Source organism: Neophocaena asiaeorientalis, unplaced genomic scaffold, assembly GCF_003031525.2.
Source record: "Neophocaena asiaeorientalis asiaeorientalis breed wild unplaced genomic scaffold, Neophocaena_asiaeorientalis_V1.1 scaffold868, whole genome shotgun sequence".
Lineage (NCBI taxonomy): Eukaryota > Metazoa > Chordata > Mammalia > Artiodactyla > Phocoenidae > Neophocaena > Neophocaena asiaeorientalis.
Window position 1 is genome coordinate 161703 of NW_020173941.1, and position 16825 is coordinate 178527.

Sequence of the window (16825 nt, forward strand, 5' to 3'; positions counted from 1 at the left end):
AAAAAAAAAAAAAAAAAAAAAAAAAAGTCTTGCATAATACAGTTAAATATCCTTAAGAGGCGATCTCAATTGTTTTGATATGTTGAAATTTTATTGGCCTTTTTGATGCAGAGGGTAAAAACTGAAACTTGGAAAAGTGAAAATTTTTATTACATATATATTTGCCCTAAATATGTACTATCTATAAATTTCAACTCTACATTCCAGATGGAAAATTATACACATAAATAGCTTTTACAAATAACATCTACATGAGTTTTAATGCTACTGGTAAACAGACCATTTTAAACATTTTAAAAAACACCTTAAGAAAATATGAACTAAGACAACTCCAAGCTTATTTCTAAGATCATTCCAATACCTGTCAAATGTAGCCAATGAGTAGATTATGCCAAGGAATGGGTCGACAACTGGGTAAGATCAGCCTACTAGGAACTTAAAATGGTAGAATTTGAAAAAATTATGACCCCAGTTACAAGTTACAATCAATGCCCAAGTTTAATCAGTTCATGCTCTATCAAGCTTAAAAACTTCAATGTATTAAGCAATTAAAAATGTAAAGAGAACTTGCTAAAAAAAAATCCAATACTTGAGGAAGAACTGATAAACAGCAAAGTATGCAGGATACAAGAATGACATACAGAAATCTGTTGCATTTCTTTACACTAACATTGAAACATCAGAAAGTACAAAAAAAAAAACCCTTTTAAAATCACATCAAAAAATAAAATACTTGTTGTACACCTGAAACTATCACAACATTGTTAATCAACTATACTCCAATATAAAATTAAAAAGTTAAAAAAAAAACCCAAAAACTTAGGAATAAACCTGACCAAGGAGGTAAAAGTCCTATATGCCAAGAGCTATAAAACATTAATGATGACTTAAAGAAATGGAAAGATACCCACGCCCTTGGATTGAAAGAATATTGTTAAAGTGGCCATACTACGCAAAGCAATCTACAGATTTAGTGGGATCCCTATTAAATTACCCATGGCATTTTTTACAGAACTAGAATAATCTTAAAATGTATATGGAACCGTAAAAAACCTAGAATTGCCAAAGCAATCCTGAGGAAAAAAAACAAAGCAGGAGGCATAACCCTCCCAGACTTCAGACTATACTACAAAGCTACAAAGTTATCAAAACAGCATGGTATTGGCACAAAAACAGACATATAGATCAATGGAACAGAATACAGAGTCCAGAAATAAACCCACACTTATGGTCAATTAATCTTCGACAAAGGAGTCAAGAATATACAATGGAAAAAAGACAGTCTCTTCAGCAAGTGGTGTTGGAAAAGTTGGACAGCCACAGGTAAATCAATGAAGTTACAACACTCCCTCACACCATACACAATAATAAACTCAAAATAATTTAAAGACTTACATACAAGACATGACACCATAAAACTCCTAGAAGAGAACATAGGCAAAACATTCTCTGACATAAATTGTAGCAATGTTTTCTTAGGTCAGTCTCCCAAGGCAACAGAAATAAAAGCAAAAATAAACGAATGGGAGCTAATCAAACTTACAAGCTTCTATACCATAAAGGAAACCATAAACAAAACGAAAAGACAACAAAAAATGGGAGTTTGGGATTAGCAAACTATTATATATAGAAAGGATAAACAACAAGGTCCTACTGTATAGCACAAGGAACTATATTCAATATCCTGTACTAAATAATGGAAAATATGAAAAAGAATATATGTATATAACTGAATTACTTTGCTGTTCACCAGAAACTAATACAACATGTAAATTGACTATACTTCAATAAAAAATAAATCAAAAAAAAGATAAAAGGAGTTATCAGGACTACCCTTTTTTACTTAAACAAAAATAAGATTAAGCTTTCATGTTTAAATGCAACAAGGATATCAAAATCTAAAGGAATCTGTAAAACTCACATGTGACAATAATGAAAAGCTACAATGGGATTAAATGATTGGTTATCACTATGTAGCCTGGAAAAAGGAGATATAAAAAATTAGAATTGATCCAACTCTGTGTAGCACATGATTTCTATTTCAGTAATGCTGACTCTACTCTCAATTATATTCTAAGTCACATGCAATTCCTTTAAAAAAAAATCTTTCATGATGCCACTAGAGTAAGAATATTTGAGTGTTACTGATTAAAAAGGTTTTAGATGCTCCATTTCAGATGACTGGAGAGTATCCTTTGAGGAAAATGAACTCAAGTTCTGTGTCTGGGTGAAAAAATCTTTTATATAACGTGCTCTGCTAACACAGCAAAAACAGCACTGAAAGATTAAATTGGTAAGAATCTAAGAACACATTAATAAAAAAAAACACATAAAGTATTGTAATCAACACTTTAATGTTACCTGTTCAAAATTAGCAGGAAGATGAGGTCCTAGTCTCATCAATAAATACCACCAGACTTCTAGTTTTGTCAGCGCTAGAGTTTCTGTTCTCACATGGATAGAACTCAAAGGCTGCATTAACAACTTCAGTCTTTTTGCACTACATAGTATTTCTTAAAAAAAAAAAAAAATTAGCACCCAGGTAAAAACATTAAAAGAGGTAAAGATTAAACTTTAAGAATGATAGTATGCAACAGCCTACTATAGCAAGAGAATAGATTAAAAAAAAAATTTTTTTTTAATTACCAGCTGTTCCTGTTCTACCCCAAATGTTCATCTTGACAAACTTTAGTACGACCAGGTCACAATACTTAAGGCTTATTTTAAAAAATAATAACTAATATTTATTAGATACTGTGTGCCAGGGGTGATTTTTCCACCATTTAGCAATGTCTGCAATATTTCTGGTTACAACTGAGAGGCAGGGATATGGAGACTGCTACTGGTATCTAGTGGGCTGCATCCAGGGATGCTGCTAAACTTCCTCTAACACACAGGGCAGTTCTCCACAACAAACTGTCCAGCCTAATATACTAAAATGTTGAGAAACTCTTTCTAAGCTGCTTTAGTATTCTCATTATCCCCATTTTACAGATTAAAAAATAGAGGTATATTTTTACCTCAAAAAAAGTTGTCATTACCAGTAATTTATTTTACCAAACACTTTAACTGTTGGTGCAATTAATGAGATTTTGGAAATCTAAATATTCATTTAGATTTAGTTCTACTCTACATTAGCAATAATCAGATTGCTTAAATTCCACACAAACACTAAATACACTTTAAACAAAATATTTATACCTGAAGTGTTTACTATATCAGTGACGGGAGGATATATAAAATAATACAGTCTGTGCTAAATCAACTTATCAAAAAGACTTGAAAAGGATTGTGAAGCATCTGTCAAGTCATGTATTTGGTGGAATAACATTGATCAATGTTTCTTACAAGTATTCTGCCATTCAGCTTTCAATTAACATTTTTATAAGAAGAAAATGAAGTCAGACCACTGTGGAAACAAATCCTCTAATCCTTTCTGAACTCCTATCTATGAGAGGAGGAGAATACCAACAACTGCTGTGCAATACCCCATTCTCTTTTAGTTACAAGATCTGCTTTCACTCAGAACAGTGATGGGTATCTACTCTTTTACTACTTTATCTAGTTTCCCATTTAGCCATTGTCCCAATGAGATTTTTAAGTGGAACTGTATATGGAATTTCTGAAATGTTGTTTACAGATGGCTGACTCAGCTGCAAAGCAGCTCATTTTTGCCCCTTCTGCCTTCCCCTCCTTCCTGTAGTCTGCAATTAAGGCATACTGAAGATGACAACAGAAAAAGACAGGCATCTGATTCCTTAATGACTTCCTGGATCCATAATACCAGTCATAGACTCTCTAGCTCTTGACTTATTTCAAATGAGACAGCATTTTATTTACCTTCTTTAAGTCACTCCTATTTTACGCTTTAACACAACTATACATAATTCCACCAGATTTAATCCTGGATACCTCACACTGAGGTTCATAAACAATAACCAAAAAAAGGTGACATTTCCAATTAAAATCTGTGTCTGGCAATATTTTCAATAAAAGTACTTGTAGTTAATGCAAATAGTTATTTACAAAACACATTTTAAAAGGGATTAATGGTCTTTGGCAAGGGCAAACACAGGATGAAATCAACATTATTTAGCAGATCTTGTAAACTATCAATTATACCTAAGATTAACTACCCAGTTAAGTAGGTACTCATACTGACCCACTTTTGGGCGTAATACTTTTGCACATATATATATTAAGCACTTCCAGTGAACAATAAAAAGATAAGGGTAAGGTACATCAAAAGGAATCACTTCTACATATTAATGTTAGCCCACTATCAGGTGCTGTTCTAAAGATCCTGAAAAAAAGTTCCTCAGTCTGATACTTTGATTCCATAGCAATCAAAATTGTTTGCTATCATCTATTGGCTGTGTGACCTTTGATGAACTACTTAATCTTCTGAAAATAGCGATAATGCTTACCATCTAAGGTCTACTGTGATGATTAAGTGAGAAGTATGTAAAATGCTCAACTAAGTGCTGGAATTCACTAAGAAAGCCACAAACAGCATCTGTCACTTTGTTCAGTTTTTGAAATAGTGTAAAATAAACTTTATATCTGTGATTTTCAATAATGCCTGGCCTTTGAATTCTACTTTTAGCCACAAATTTATTCCCCTAAAATAATATTCAATGATAGGTAAATATTCAATATAAAGTCCCCCCCCCAAAAAAAATCAGAAGAGCTTTGTTTTTCATCTTAAGCCATAAAAAATCGAATTTTTAAATATTACTTACCTGGATTTAAAGCAAAATTATCTATTAAACTCTTCCAAGCAATAAAAGCTATTTTTTTAATCATGGGTGCTCCACTACGAAATCCCAGTTCTTCTAGCTGTAATAGAGAATTGATGAAACTCCCACTTCGATGCAAGGTCTAAAAAGGAAGAATCATTAAGAAGTTACTTACCTGCCTGAAACAATGTATAGGCACTATCATCATTCATTTATCTAACTCACCCAGTGTTAACTATGTAAAATCTAAGGAATTTAAACTTTTTAAAGTACTAAGTTTTGTATGCAAAATTCTGCATCACAAAATATAAAGCTCCATGAAATAGGTAATGCATAATACACATTTCTAAAACGTTAGAGAATATGAGAAATGTGATAAATCCAAAATTTTACCAACATATTAAAAAAAGTATTCATATGAAAAAATCTGAATATTAAAGAAAAATAAATTCAAACTAATAATCTTTTCAAATACACTGAAACAGGCAGGAAAAACAGTTAAGTAAAAGATGGATAAATGACAAGTAAACAATGCATCCCAAGAAAAAATACACAAAAAGAACTTTAATAGTCATAAGTGACTATAGTCCACACATAATCTGAACAGAATATAAATGTAACAAAAACAACTGGCTTAGAAATTCACAAAAATCCACAAGAAAGCTACTAGAGCCAATAAAATCATTTCAGCAATGTTGCAGAGTACAAGACCAACACACAAAAATTTGTGGTTCTATACAACAGTAATGAATGATCTAAAAAGGAAATCAGGAAAGCAATTCCATTTACAATAGCACCTAAAAGAATTAAACACTTAGAAATAAATCTAATCAGAGGTGAAAGACTTTTAAACTAAAACCTACAAAGTATATATGAAAAGGCCTAAATAAATGGAAAACCATCCGGTGTTCATGAATAGGAAGATTTAATATCATTAAAATGTCAATACTACCCAAAGCAATCTACAAATTCTACACAATCTCTATCAAAATTCCAAAGGCCTTCTTCACTGAAAAATAAAAGCTGATCTTCAAAAATTCATTATGGAATTGCAAAGAGCCCCAAATAGCCAAAACAATTGTGAAAAAAAAAATTATAAAGTTGGAAGACTCACTTCCTTGACTTCCAAACCTACTGCAACAGTACAGATTAAAGCATATGGTAATGGCATAAGGAGAAACATAACAGACCAATGGAATAGAGATCCCAAAAATACTCTCACATACACTGTCAACTGATTTTCAGCAAGAGTGCAAAGACCACTCAACAAAAAAGAGACTTTTTAACAAATGGTGTTTGGAAAATTGAGCATCCACATACAAAAAAATGAAGCTGGACCCTTGCCTTACACCATGTATTAAAATAAACTCGAAATGGATCAAAGATCAAAATTTATGAATTAGCAAATCCAGAGAAAAAGCAGAATGGAGGTTACAAGAGGCTGCAGAGGGAGGGGCAGAGGGAGTCAATGTTTATGTAACATGTATAGTTTTTGCTGGGGATGATGAAAAGGTTCTGGGTGTATACATTGGTGATGTTTACACAACTGTAAATGCTTTTAGTGCCACTGAACTGTATACTTAGGATGATTATGATAAATATTATGTTATGTTTATTTACCACAATAAAGAAAATCACAACTCCACCCCCTCAAAAAAACCTGGCTTAAAGATAGAACATACAGTTAATTCTCATTATTCACCATAGTTATGTTCTATAAAGTTGCCTTGACACTGTATTAGCAAATACTGAGCCATGGCTTGTAGGGAAAATGCAGGGTTAGGTTCCTGCAAGCCTCTGATCACATTTTCATCGACCATTTGACACACAACCTTGTTTTATGTTTGTTTTGGTTTAAAGACATCTTGTTGATTCACTAACATTGAACTCACAGCAGACAGCACTGTAACTCACACCTGAACAGTCTATCTAGCACATGTATTTCCCCCTTAAGGCACATCATATAGCCTTCCGCTGCTTAGCAACCACAGACAGCACTTCAGCACTACATTTTGGGGCCATTTAAAACTGAAATCACCAAGAAAAAGCATGAAACGTGAAAAATGTGGCATTAAATGGATCATGAAATGGACATTTGTTTAAAGGACATTAAGAATTGAAGCAAAAAAAAAAAGAATTGAAGCAAAAATGCAGAACGTAACCTTGCTCAACCTCAGGTGGGAACATGCATGCTGCAGGGACTCAACTTTTTGCCACTACACGTGCCTACAATTGACTGCAAAAGCAGCACAAATACTGATGTTGGGTTGACAAATAAATTTTAGTAATTTTCATATATGGCATGCATGAATAATGAGGATCAACTGTACTATGGAAAGTTAAGAAATTAAAGGGTCTGGCATGTAAAAACTGTTCATTAACTGTGCACTTACCTTCCCAAGAAGTTTGACAAACAAAGGCCATAATTTTAACACGTAAGTCTCATTTTTACTCATAAATAGCTTCTGGAGTTCTGAAAGTAATTTCTAAAAACCAAAGCAAAAATATTTACCAAAGACGCTTGGAAAGAAAAAGAATGCAGTATTAAATTGACCTCAGCAAAGTAACTTTTCCCAGTATTTTATCAGGAAAACTTTCACATATATAGCAAAGCTGATGGAGTCTTACAGTAAATATCCAAGTATAAATACCACTAACATTTTACTATGCTTGTCTTATCACGTATCTGGCCATTCTTCCATCCATCAACAGTTTTTTTCCCTACCAATATACTTTCCCCTAAAAACTTCAGCTTGCTTATCATTAGAGTTCAAATGATAATGCTTTAACCACTCACTCTAACTTTAAAAATTAATAGCTTCATGGGTAACACATCTGAGAAAATTTAAGTTCAAATTTATTAAGAATTTTATACAGTGGACCCCTGGACAATGTGAATTTTAACTGTGCGTTCTACTTATACTCAGATATTTTTCAGTAGTAAACACTACAGTACTGCACAGTCCGTGGTTGGTTGAATCCAAGGATGCAGAGAAACCACGACTACAGAGGGCCAACTCAAGTTGTTCAAGGGTTCACTGTGTACACTCTTAAGAAATAAATTTATCAATAAAAAAAACTTACAAAGACACTGGTGTCACTTTTAGACTCCAAACCTTACCATCAGGCATCCTGGTTATTAAAAAATAAACAAAACCCCAGGTTTTAGAATCTGGACGCCTCCACCACCTCCTGGATTACTGTAATGTCTCCCAACTAGTCTCCCTGCTCCTACGTAGAGCTTTTTTTTCTCAACGCAAAGTGATCCCTTTAAAACCAAAGTATGCATATCACTTGTAGACTCAAAAGCTTCAAACACGGTTTTCAATATAACCCAGAGTAAAAACCAAATGCCTTACAATGGCCCCCGAGGTCCGATGTGATTTGGCCCTGTTTCTGGTATCATCTCCTCCTCCTCTCATCCTCATCACTCTATCCTACTGCCCAGTGTTCGCTGAACACAACCAAGTACTCATATCAGAGCAAGGCCTTTTGCGCTCATGGTTCCTCCTGACTCAAATGAGCTTACTGCATATTATTCAGGTAGCTAACTCCTATATCGCCTTCAAATCACCTTCCAAATAACCTATTCTTTTTCCTTCCCTGACCACCTCACCCTTCCTCTCCGATGGCACTTTCCATCCAGTCCCTGCTGTTTTCCATTAATGCTCTTTACTAAATATACTATATACTTTATTATCTCTATATATACTACATACTTTATTATTTCTATACTATACAGATACTATATACTATACACTTTATTATCTCTCCCACTAGAAAATAAGCTCCGCAAGTTGCTTTTGTTCACTGCTATACACACAGTACCTAAAACAACGTCCAGTAGATAACAGGTGCTCAATAAATGTTATGAGAAAGGTTGAAAAACCTAAAACCTGGGGCAAGTAATAACTTTAGGAAATTGTACACACTAGATGCACTTGTGTGCATTAAATTTGTATCTACTGGGATTATGCTTTAACAATCCAGATAGCGATGAATCAGTTAATGTTCTCCCTTTTCCAAAAATGCAATTTCTTGCAATCACCATTCGTTGGGGATGGGGTAAAATGCCTGGATTGTAATAACACTGAATAGACAGCTCCCTTCCGTACTATAATATAGGATCAGTGTGACTACATTAACTTAAACAATTCTTTGTATTAATTCAAAGAGGAACTTCCTAGATCATAGAGCAATTACACCAATATGAGCCCTCAGCTTGGCGCAAAACCTTACAATGCAGTATCCAAAAAATCCTTAAAGTATTACTTACGGTAGTCATAAGCTGCTCTGTGATAGATGCTATTTCTTGTTGTTTCTGAAGTAACAACGGCATTCCCATCTCTAGAGCAGTAGCTCCCCGCAAATGTACCTTTTGGGCCGAATGAACCACTAATGGTATGACCAATTTTGCCCATCTAATTGACTCTTCTCCCATTTGAATTGGGGCTTGTTCAATTAGCCTGTGTAGAGAAATCAATGACTAAATTAGTTTGACCTCACCTTTTACGTCTAAAGTACCAGGAAAATATACAGTACACAAGTATGCAGAAATATGCATAGTATGGTCCAACTGTTTTACAATACTATATACACACACAAAAATAGATCTAATTTTTAATTGCTAATTTGTAGACTTCCCTATTATTTTAATAAACTTTTCAAATAAGGAGAACGTATCATCTTTCCTTCAGATTAAAAAAGTGTAAATACTAATTATTTTTACAGAATTAAGTTCAATATTCTTATAAGACAGGACAGCTAGAGAACCATGATACACTGTGAACATCAATCAGGGCATCAGAACACTAAGTAGTTAAAACATAGAGCTCAACAACTAAAGGAAACTTTTAAAGAATGAAAAACAAGTTAAAGCAAAGCACATCAACAGTTTATGCTGTCAGCACATCCATTATGAAAAGCAAGGATGTGTAGGAAGAAGACGGGATTTTCCTGTTCCCCTCATCTGCTGCTAGGAATTATTTAATGCTTTCCTAAATGCCTGTTACAGCTCACGTAAAAGTCCGTATTATTTTTTAAACTCTTGCAAAAGCTTTAGCAGAAATAATTTTTAAAACCAGAACTGTGTTAGCAGCAGCGGCAGAACCAAGGCTGTATTTTAAGGACTGTCTCAGTAAAAATAAAGAAACCTAGTAACTTATGCACATCTACCTCCTTCTTCCTGTAACTTGCTTTTAGTCTAGAAGACATTTCCTTCTTTTAATGTTTAACTCAATTTCAAGTCCCAAAAGACTACTCCTTAAAGTTCTAAATTTACTGAAACTGTTCTTCTAAATTCCATAGCATACAAACTCATACCTTATGATGACATTTAATGCTTCATAATCCACAACAGCAGAATGCATCTCTCCTCTATTAAAGACTATTTCTAATGAATCAATTATACTAGATACCTGAAAGACAGAACCAAATAAATACAAACCAAATAAGTATGAAGTTTTTAATTGGCATGTGGTTAAGAAGACATATACAAAAACTATACTCACTACTTTGCCAACAACTTCAGTGGGAAACGTCTGTTTGGATATCACCCAAAGTGCCCTAGTACGTACATTTTTATCTGAATTCTTAACAATATCATTCAGTTTTGAAAGCAGTTCTTGAATATTTGTCTCTGAAAAATAAGCAGTTTTAATTATGTGGAATCATTTACATCCTTTAAAATCTCTAACAGAAAAATAGAGAAGAATCCTGTTCCCTTCAGTGTCAGAAAGTTAAATGCATATCCAGAGAAAAGGACCAGAGAACCAATGTTGATATCAAACTTCTTCCCAAACACAAAACTCAGGTCAGAGGGAAGGTATTCTCAGAGAAAACAGATAGTAGCCTCTAAATCAGATATTTTTCAACTAAAATATTTCTATAAGGTCTTATTATTAGGTATGAACATACAAGTCAATTTTTGGCAAGACATTATGAATCCTTTATCTCTGCTCCAAAATGAAAAACTCCTACTTTAGATTGCTAACATTTCTATATATAAAAAAAGCAGAAACTTTTTCCTCAGAAAAAAAGATGGTAACAACTTTCTTATATCCTTAATCCCTATTCCTAATTTCCTCTCTCTAAAGATCACCTCCCAGGTTTCCTTTACCATGACAAGCTACCTACAGAACAATAATTAAGATCACAATCCTCCCCTGATATCCATGGGAAACTGGTTCTAGGACCCCCTCTCAGGAATATCAAAATCCAAGAGATGCTCACGTCCCTTACGCCTTCCACATCCGTGGGTTCTGCATCCAAGGATACAGAGGGCCAAGGATGCTTGAAAACTCAGAAAAGCATCAGATCCTGTGCTTTCATTACCACTTTTAGCTCCAAATTATCTCATTTACCACTAGGTGAAAGAACTTTTCAAATTACAGCATGTTCCTTAACACATGCTTGTGTAAAATAAATGACCATCTAACTTCCAAAATTAATTCCATCTAATTATAAACTTCCAAAGCAGGTGTGTTTTTATAAAGGACAAGGTTCAGTTTTTGCAACAATTATTTTTAAATAGGCTTATTTTATTTTCTTTTACAGCAAACTTTATGGTAACAAAGTCAGAACTACATCTAAGGAAAAGAAACCTTCCAACAATGATATAACCTAAACACTTTCTCAGAAGCAAATCCTGAACTACAGGTTATGAAACTAATAGAGAGGTAACAGTACTTTTAACAGTATCGAACTATAAACTCTAAAAATACTATATCACAATAAATTTACCTGATAATCCAGAGGTAATTTTCGGATTATATAAGCAAAACCCCAAGGCCTGCAGAGCAGCACTACTGAGCTCTGAGTTTTGACTGGCAATGTGAGTCTTCGAAACAAAATAACATTTGTTACAAACAAGTACAACTGTAAATTAATTTTTAGACAGCAAAAGTTGATTAAAAACAAAATTACATTTTAATTCCAACAATCAACTGATCTTTGAGAGCAGATTAAAAAGGATTAAGATCAGGAGGCCATGGATACACCTTAGCAAAGAAAGAAGGAAACTAGGTAGAGATCAGCTAAATAAAGAATATTTTTCTTAAAAGGAAAAGAACATCTCCACACATCTGAAAGCAAAAAAAAAAAAGCCAACAAATGGAAGATGCTGAAGACACTAAACAGGAAACAGAGTAGGAGCAAAACCCTTCCACAAAAAGAAAGCAAGACTCAAAGGCAAAAGCTGACATATTAGCTATGGAGTGGAGCAACACCTCTAACACAGAGAGCGAAGGAGCTGGAATGTAACATTTACTAAGTAGCTAAAGTGCTAGGACCTTTAAACATTATCTCAATACTTCACAGACAGGAGAATTTGAGTCCATAACCATCTGGAATTCAAAGCCCAATGCATATTCTATATGTAAAAGTTATAAAATCCCAAACCTGTCAAAGGGAGTCTTGCCATATGCCCCAACCCTACATTTACTTGTAACCCTGCATTCTTGGTACCATTTCCCATTCCAAAGTGATTTATCTTCAAATCCCCCCATTTCTCTGAATCCAATATCCAAGGAATCCTCGACTATCTGCTACTCTTGACAGAGAAGAATGGTAAATGTTAGTAGTCAAATATAAGAACAGACACTTCCTTGGAGCACCCCTTTCATAACTAATCAAAACAAACATCCAAAACACTACACCCTGAGATACAAAGTCTTAAACACTTAAGACGATGAGAGCTACTACTATATCTCCTAGATAGTAGCTAATATGTGTGTGATCAACTTTTGATTTTCCTATTAACCACCCACATGCTTCTAAATAATTATTAGGCATTTTAGTTACAAACCCTATTTACAAACAACGCAACTTGACTCAAAACGCATACAAATGAGTTTCTGATCCTACATGCTCTCAAATACCAAATACATCATGCATGTCTTCATCACAACAAATACACTACAAGAATGTGGAAAATGACAATGAAGAAAAATGGGACAATAAATACCATTAATATTGTTTACACTATTAACAAGTCTTGACCTACTACACAATAAAGTTCTTGCTTACATGAACAAAAACTACTGATGACTATAACAGGAATATTTAAGGGTAGGCAAGGTAGTACCCCCAATGCCTCAACATTTGGCCCAAAATCATGGTAAAATGTATAATGAACATCTTGACAGAATACTTCTGTTTAAAAGCACAAAAACAGGGTCACAAAAATAAGAACTCAAAGGGACTTTGGAGATTTAGTTCAACCTCTTTATTCTAAAAACAAGGAAATTAAGTTTCGTGTTAAGGAAAGTCAAGTCACAAAGGCACAGTATACTCAAGCGACGACAAGAGCACAGGTCCTCAGTTTGATGTTAAACTACACAACCTCCCTATAAACAAGCAAACAAGATAACCATAAGCGGTTTTTTAACTAAGCAAGAGTGGCAAAAACTAAGGGTGAGTGAAGATAAAAAAATGAATGTTACCCACACAAGTAGACCAATGACAAAACTACAGATTCATTTTATTTAAAAGTACATTGCTACAAAAGGAGAAAAAAAACAGATTAAATAATCTCTGATCACTGCTTTCCTATTAAGAGTGCAAGTTTTGGATTCAAGTGGCCACGGCCGACTTTAGGCACATTAAACTAATTTCTTCTGCAAAGTGGGGATTAAAGACTAGCCTCACTGGGACAGGGAGGGTTAAGTGAGAGAAAACAAGATAATTAAGACAGCACCTGATACACTGTAAGTCCTCAAATAGTACTATAATAACCCCGGTGTTATTTATTTTAGACTCAAAGTTTTTGAGTTAATTGGCAAAACCTGTTTTCCCCACAAAATTAAAAACTATTTACTATTTACAACAAATATACATACATACCTTTAAAACTCTGAATAGCTGAGGAAGTTTCTTCTCAATTTCTATAATGATTTCTTTTCCATCTTCTCCAGTCATACGACTTCAGAAAAGCAGAAAGAACACAAATTTATGCAAACAGCAGACACAAAATTGAACTATGAAATACCTGCATAATCTTTTTAAACATTATGTTAGAACACGGGCAAATTAATTGACCCAGTGCTTAAGATGCTTAAGAACATATAAGAATATAAATACGAAGAAACCCTCAGAATAACTTGCGCATCCACACTGTCCACAGGTTTTGACAGCTTCCCTATGTGAAGAGGAAACAGGGAAATCTATCCCTAGTTAAAAACTAAGAAACTTACTAAATCTTTATCGCTTTGTACCAGTTGTTACCCTTTCCTTGCAATTTCCAAACTACATTTAACTCAGAAAAACATGGTCTGCAGGGGAAAATAAAAAACGTGGGAAGCATTTGCGATTAAAAGAGAACTCGGTTTATTGCTCTCTATTAAAAAACCAATTGTGGGTTCCCCCACTGTCCCGAAACACAGGTGGCTCACGCTGAAAAACCATTACTCCAGCACGCTCCCTTCCAACCAAACTTTTCTTAACCCTTCGCTTGCAAGACACACGTGCAGGCTTCCTCATTCAAAACTTGCACCTTAAGGGCAGCAGTACCCGCAGCCGTGAACGTCACCTAGCACGCCGCACCCCGGCGTCCCCGCAGCTACCAGACTTCCAAAATACACAAACTCGCTTCGCGTGCCCACCCGGACTACCTCCTCCCCAAGACCCGCCAGGGCGCCCCACCCCATACCCCCCGCAGGCCTCACCTGGTCAGAGTCAGGTAAGCGTCGGTCTGCTCTCCAAGGGAGGCGGAAGGGTCTTCCAAAGTCTCCAACAGCGGCACGAAAGGGCTGTGGCCCGGGGCCGTCATGTCGGCCCCTCCCTGAAGCCCAGACCGGAAGAGGACAATCCAGTGACCGATGGTAACAGCTCCGCGGCGGCCCCGCGTGAGTCCAGGCCCCAGCCCCGCGTGAGTCCGGGCCCCAGCCCCGCGCGCCCGCCCCCGCCCTCCCAGAGCCACCGCGTCCACGCCCCGGGCCCCTCGCGCACAAACTCAAGGTCCGAACCTCCGCCTGCGCGCCGCAACACGGTCCCAGGCCCACGCCGCGCTCCGCCCAAGGCCCGCTCCCGCCACCAGTTTCCCGGGCAGCTTTCAACAGCAGGAGGAGACCGGCGCGGCTTCGAGAGAAGCCCGGGGAGCGAGGCGTCTCACCGCGAGGGGGCGGAGGTTGCGCCAGGCTGACGGTTCCCCGCCGCCTATCGCTGTGACCCCGATATTCACCCCCACGTACGAAGATAGCCCTGCGTCCTCTCCGCCGCTGCCCTGCAGCACCCGGACGCAGCCCGACCTCGACTTTCCCGGCTCCGGCTGTTTACTCACGCGTGCGGCCCGCTCCCTCCTAGACCAAGATGGCGGCGGGGGCGGGCCCCAGAGCGCGCGGGAGTAGGACAGGCCTGGCGGGAGAGGCTCGAGCCAATCCAACAGGCAGCGGCGCGCCGGAGTCATCGATCGCCTCCCTTCCCTGCCTGCTGCCCCGCCCTGCCCCTCAGGTCACCTTGCAGGTGGGGGTGTTTTGGCCCGTATTTAACCCGCGAGGGACTTGAAATTCAAAATGTAAGTGAATCGCCGAAGTTTACCAGACTAAATTTAGTGCGTCTTCAAACTGCAAGTCCAGTACTTCTTGAAGTATTAGCAACAAATCATTTAGCAACAGGAGATAACTGTACTGTGATGTTTAAGAGCTGCGTTTAGATTGGTCTAGATTCCAACCCTAGTTCCGTGTGACTTTAGCAAGTTAGTCAACCTTTTTATGCCTCAACTTCCTCCTCTGTAAAATAGAGATGATAATAGTACCTACTTCAGGTTCAGGTGAAAGCTAACTGAAAAAAGTTTGGAGAGTCCAGAGGCTCTCAAGTTCTAAGTATACATAACAATGACCTGGGGATATTCATGATTAAACTGCTGGCTTCTGGGCCCCGCCCTTAGATATTGTGATTCCGTAGGTTTAGGAGCTGCATTCTTTTAATTGGCCTCAGGTGTTGAAGGGTGGGACTTGGCTAACAGTTAACACTTGGAGAAACTACAGTATACCCGTTTTGTTTTTGTTTTTTGTTGTTGTTTGCTTTTCAGAGAACTTTAATGCAGAAAATACACGAAAAGATTTGTATAAAATTTCTGGTGTTTTGAACGAATTGGAAATTGAGTACTCATAGGGAACAAGTTTTCCATCAGTTGTATACTTGTGACTTAATTCATAACAATGATTGCGATAACTATTTACTCTATGAAAATCTGATTATGGTTAATACGGAAAGATACAGGTTGAATCTTGTCCAATTAGACTGGAGGGCACTGGACTTTTAGGCAGATAAAACCTTGCACCTCTCAAAATGCACTTGCCGCCCGTGGGCCTAACACGCGGTGCTAATGAAGTTCGTGGCAAATGACAAGTAAAGCAAGCGAGCGATAACGAAAGTGTTAGGACCAAAATTATGCTGTTATGTTTTTTTCAGTATCTAATGTGCATGACTGAGTGAAGACAACAAAGTGAACAGGAACGCTGATTAATCCCCTCCTAAATGGCCTTTAAAAGTCCTTTGAAATTGTCAGAAGAAAATAATACATACAGTATACCCTTAATGAAAGTCAATTCTTACCTTTTTATAGACCTCTGAGCAATTTCCACAGCACACAGAATTGTATCAACTTTAAACCAGGCATTGAAGGCCCAATAGCAACTGTTCCTTCCACTCTGGCCTCACAGGTTCCAGGCACCTGGCTTGAGCCTCTACTTATCCACACACAGTACAACTGCTTATCCACACAGTTCCAGAATTCAGGCTGTGGTTTGCCCGCCTCTGTGTTATCTGCATCTAGCAAAATGTCTGCAAAACCAAGCACTCAACACAGAACATGTATCAAATAAAAAGATGAAGGAAGAGAGGGAAGGAGACCTGCAAGTTTTTGTTTTTGTTTTTCCAGAGCCTACCTCTGGAAATTAAAGACTCAAGAAATGGTGAAAAGCTGTGTCTGGGTGAGGTGTAGAGACACTGTAGAAGTAATGGCAGACACAGCTTTTTAGTTCAGCCTGATAACAAGTTCTTTAACCTTCGGAGGGGAATTTGCTCCTCATTTTCTGGACTTTGGCAAGACAATACTTAAGAAGGTAAAGAGGTTATTAGACAATGAA

At 36.8% G+C, this 16825-nt stretch overlaps 2 protein-coding genes across 3 annotated transcripts in view; one reads left to right on the forward strand and one right to left on the reverse strand.

Moving 5' to 3' along the window:
• Positions 1 to 14989, reverse strand: part of RIF1 (replication timing regulatory factor 1) — a 54594-nt gene extending 39605 nt beyond the window's left edge. The window contains exons 1-10 of the mRNA XM_024752732.1: positions 14927 to 14989; positions 14402 to 14517; positions 13581 to 13659; positions 11481 to 11577; positions 10250 to 10377; positions 10062 to 10156; positions 9016 to 9205; positions 7133 to 7225; positions 4743 to 4881; positions 2362 to 2513 (exon numbers count right to left, since the gene is read on the reverse strand). Coding sequence (XP_024608500.1) covers positions 2362 to 2513; positions 4743 to 4881; positions 7133 to 7225; positions 9016 to 9205; positions 10062 to 10156; positions 10250 to 10377; positions 11481 to 11577; positions 13581 to 13659; positions 14402 to 14505 — 1077 coding nt within the window. The 5' untranslated portion in view covers positions 14506 to 14517; positions 14927 to 14989. The remainder of the gene's footprint in view (positions 1 to 2361; positions 2514 to 4742; positions 4882 to 7132; positions 7226 to 9015; positions 9206 to 10061; positions 10157 to 10249; positions 10378 to 11480; positions 11578 to 13580; positions 13660 to 14401; positions 14518 to 14926) is intronic.
• Positions 14990 to 15168: 179 nt separating this feature from the next.
• NMI (N-myc and STAT interactor) overlaps positions 15169 to 16825 on the forward strand; it is a 112883-nt gene continuing 111226 nt past the window's right edge. The window contains exon 1 of one of the 2 annotated variants that reach the window (XM_024752728.1): positions 15169 to 15249. The gene's annotated coding sequence lies outside the window, so the exon portion shown is untranslated. The remainder of the gene's footprint in view (positions 15250 to 16825) is intronic. The other variant, XM_024752725.1, reaches the window with a different exon arrangement.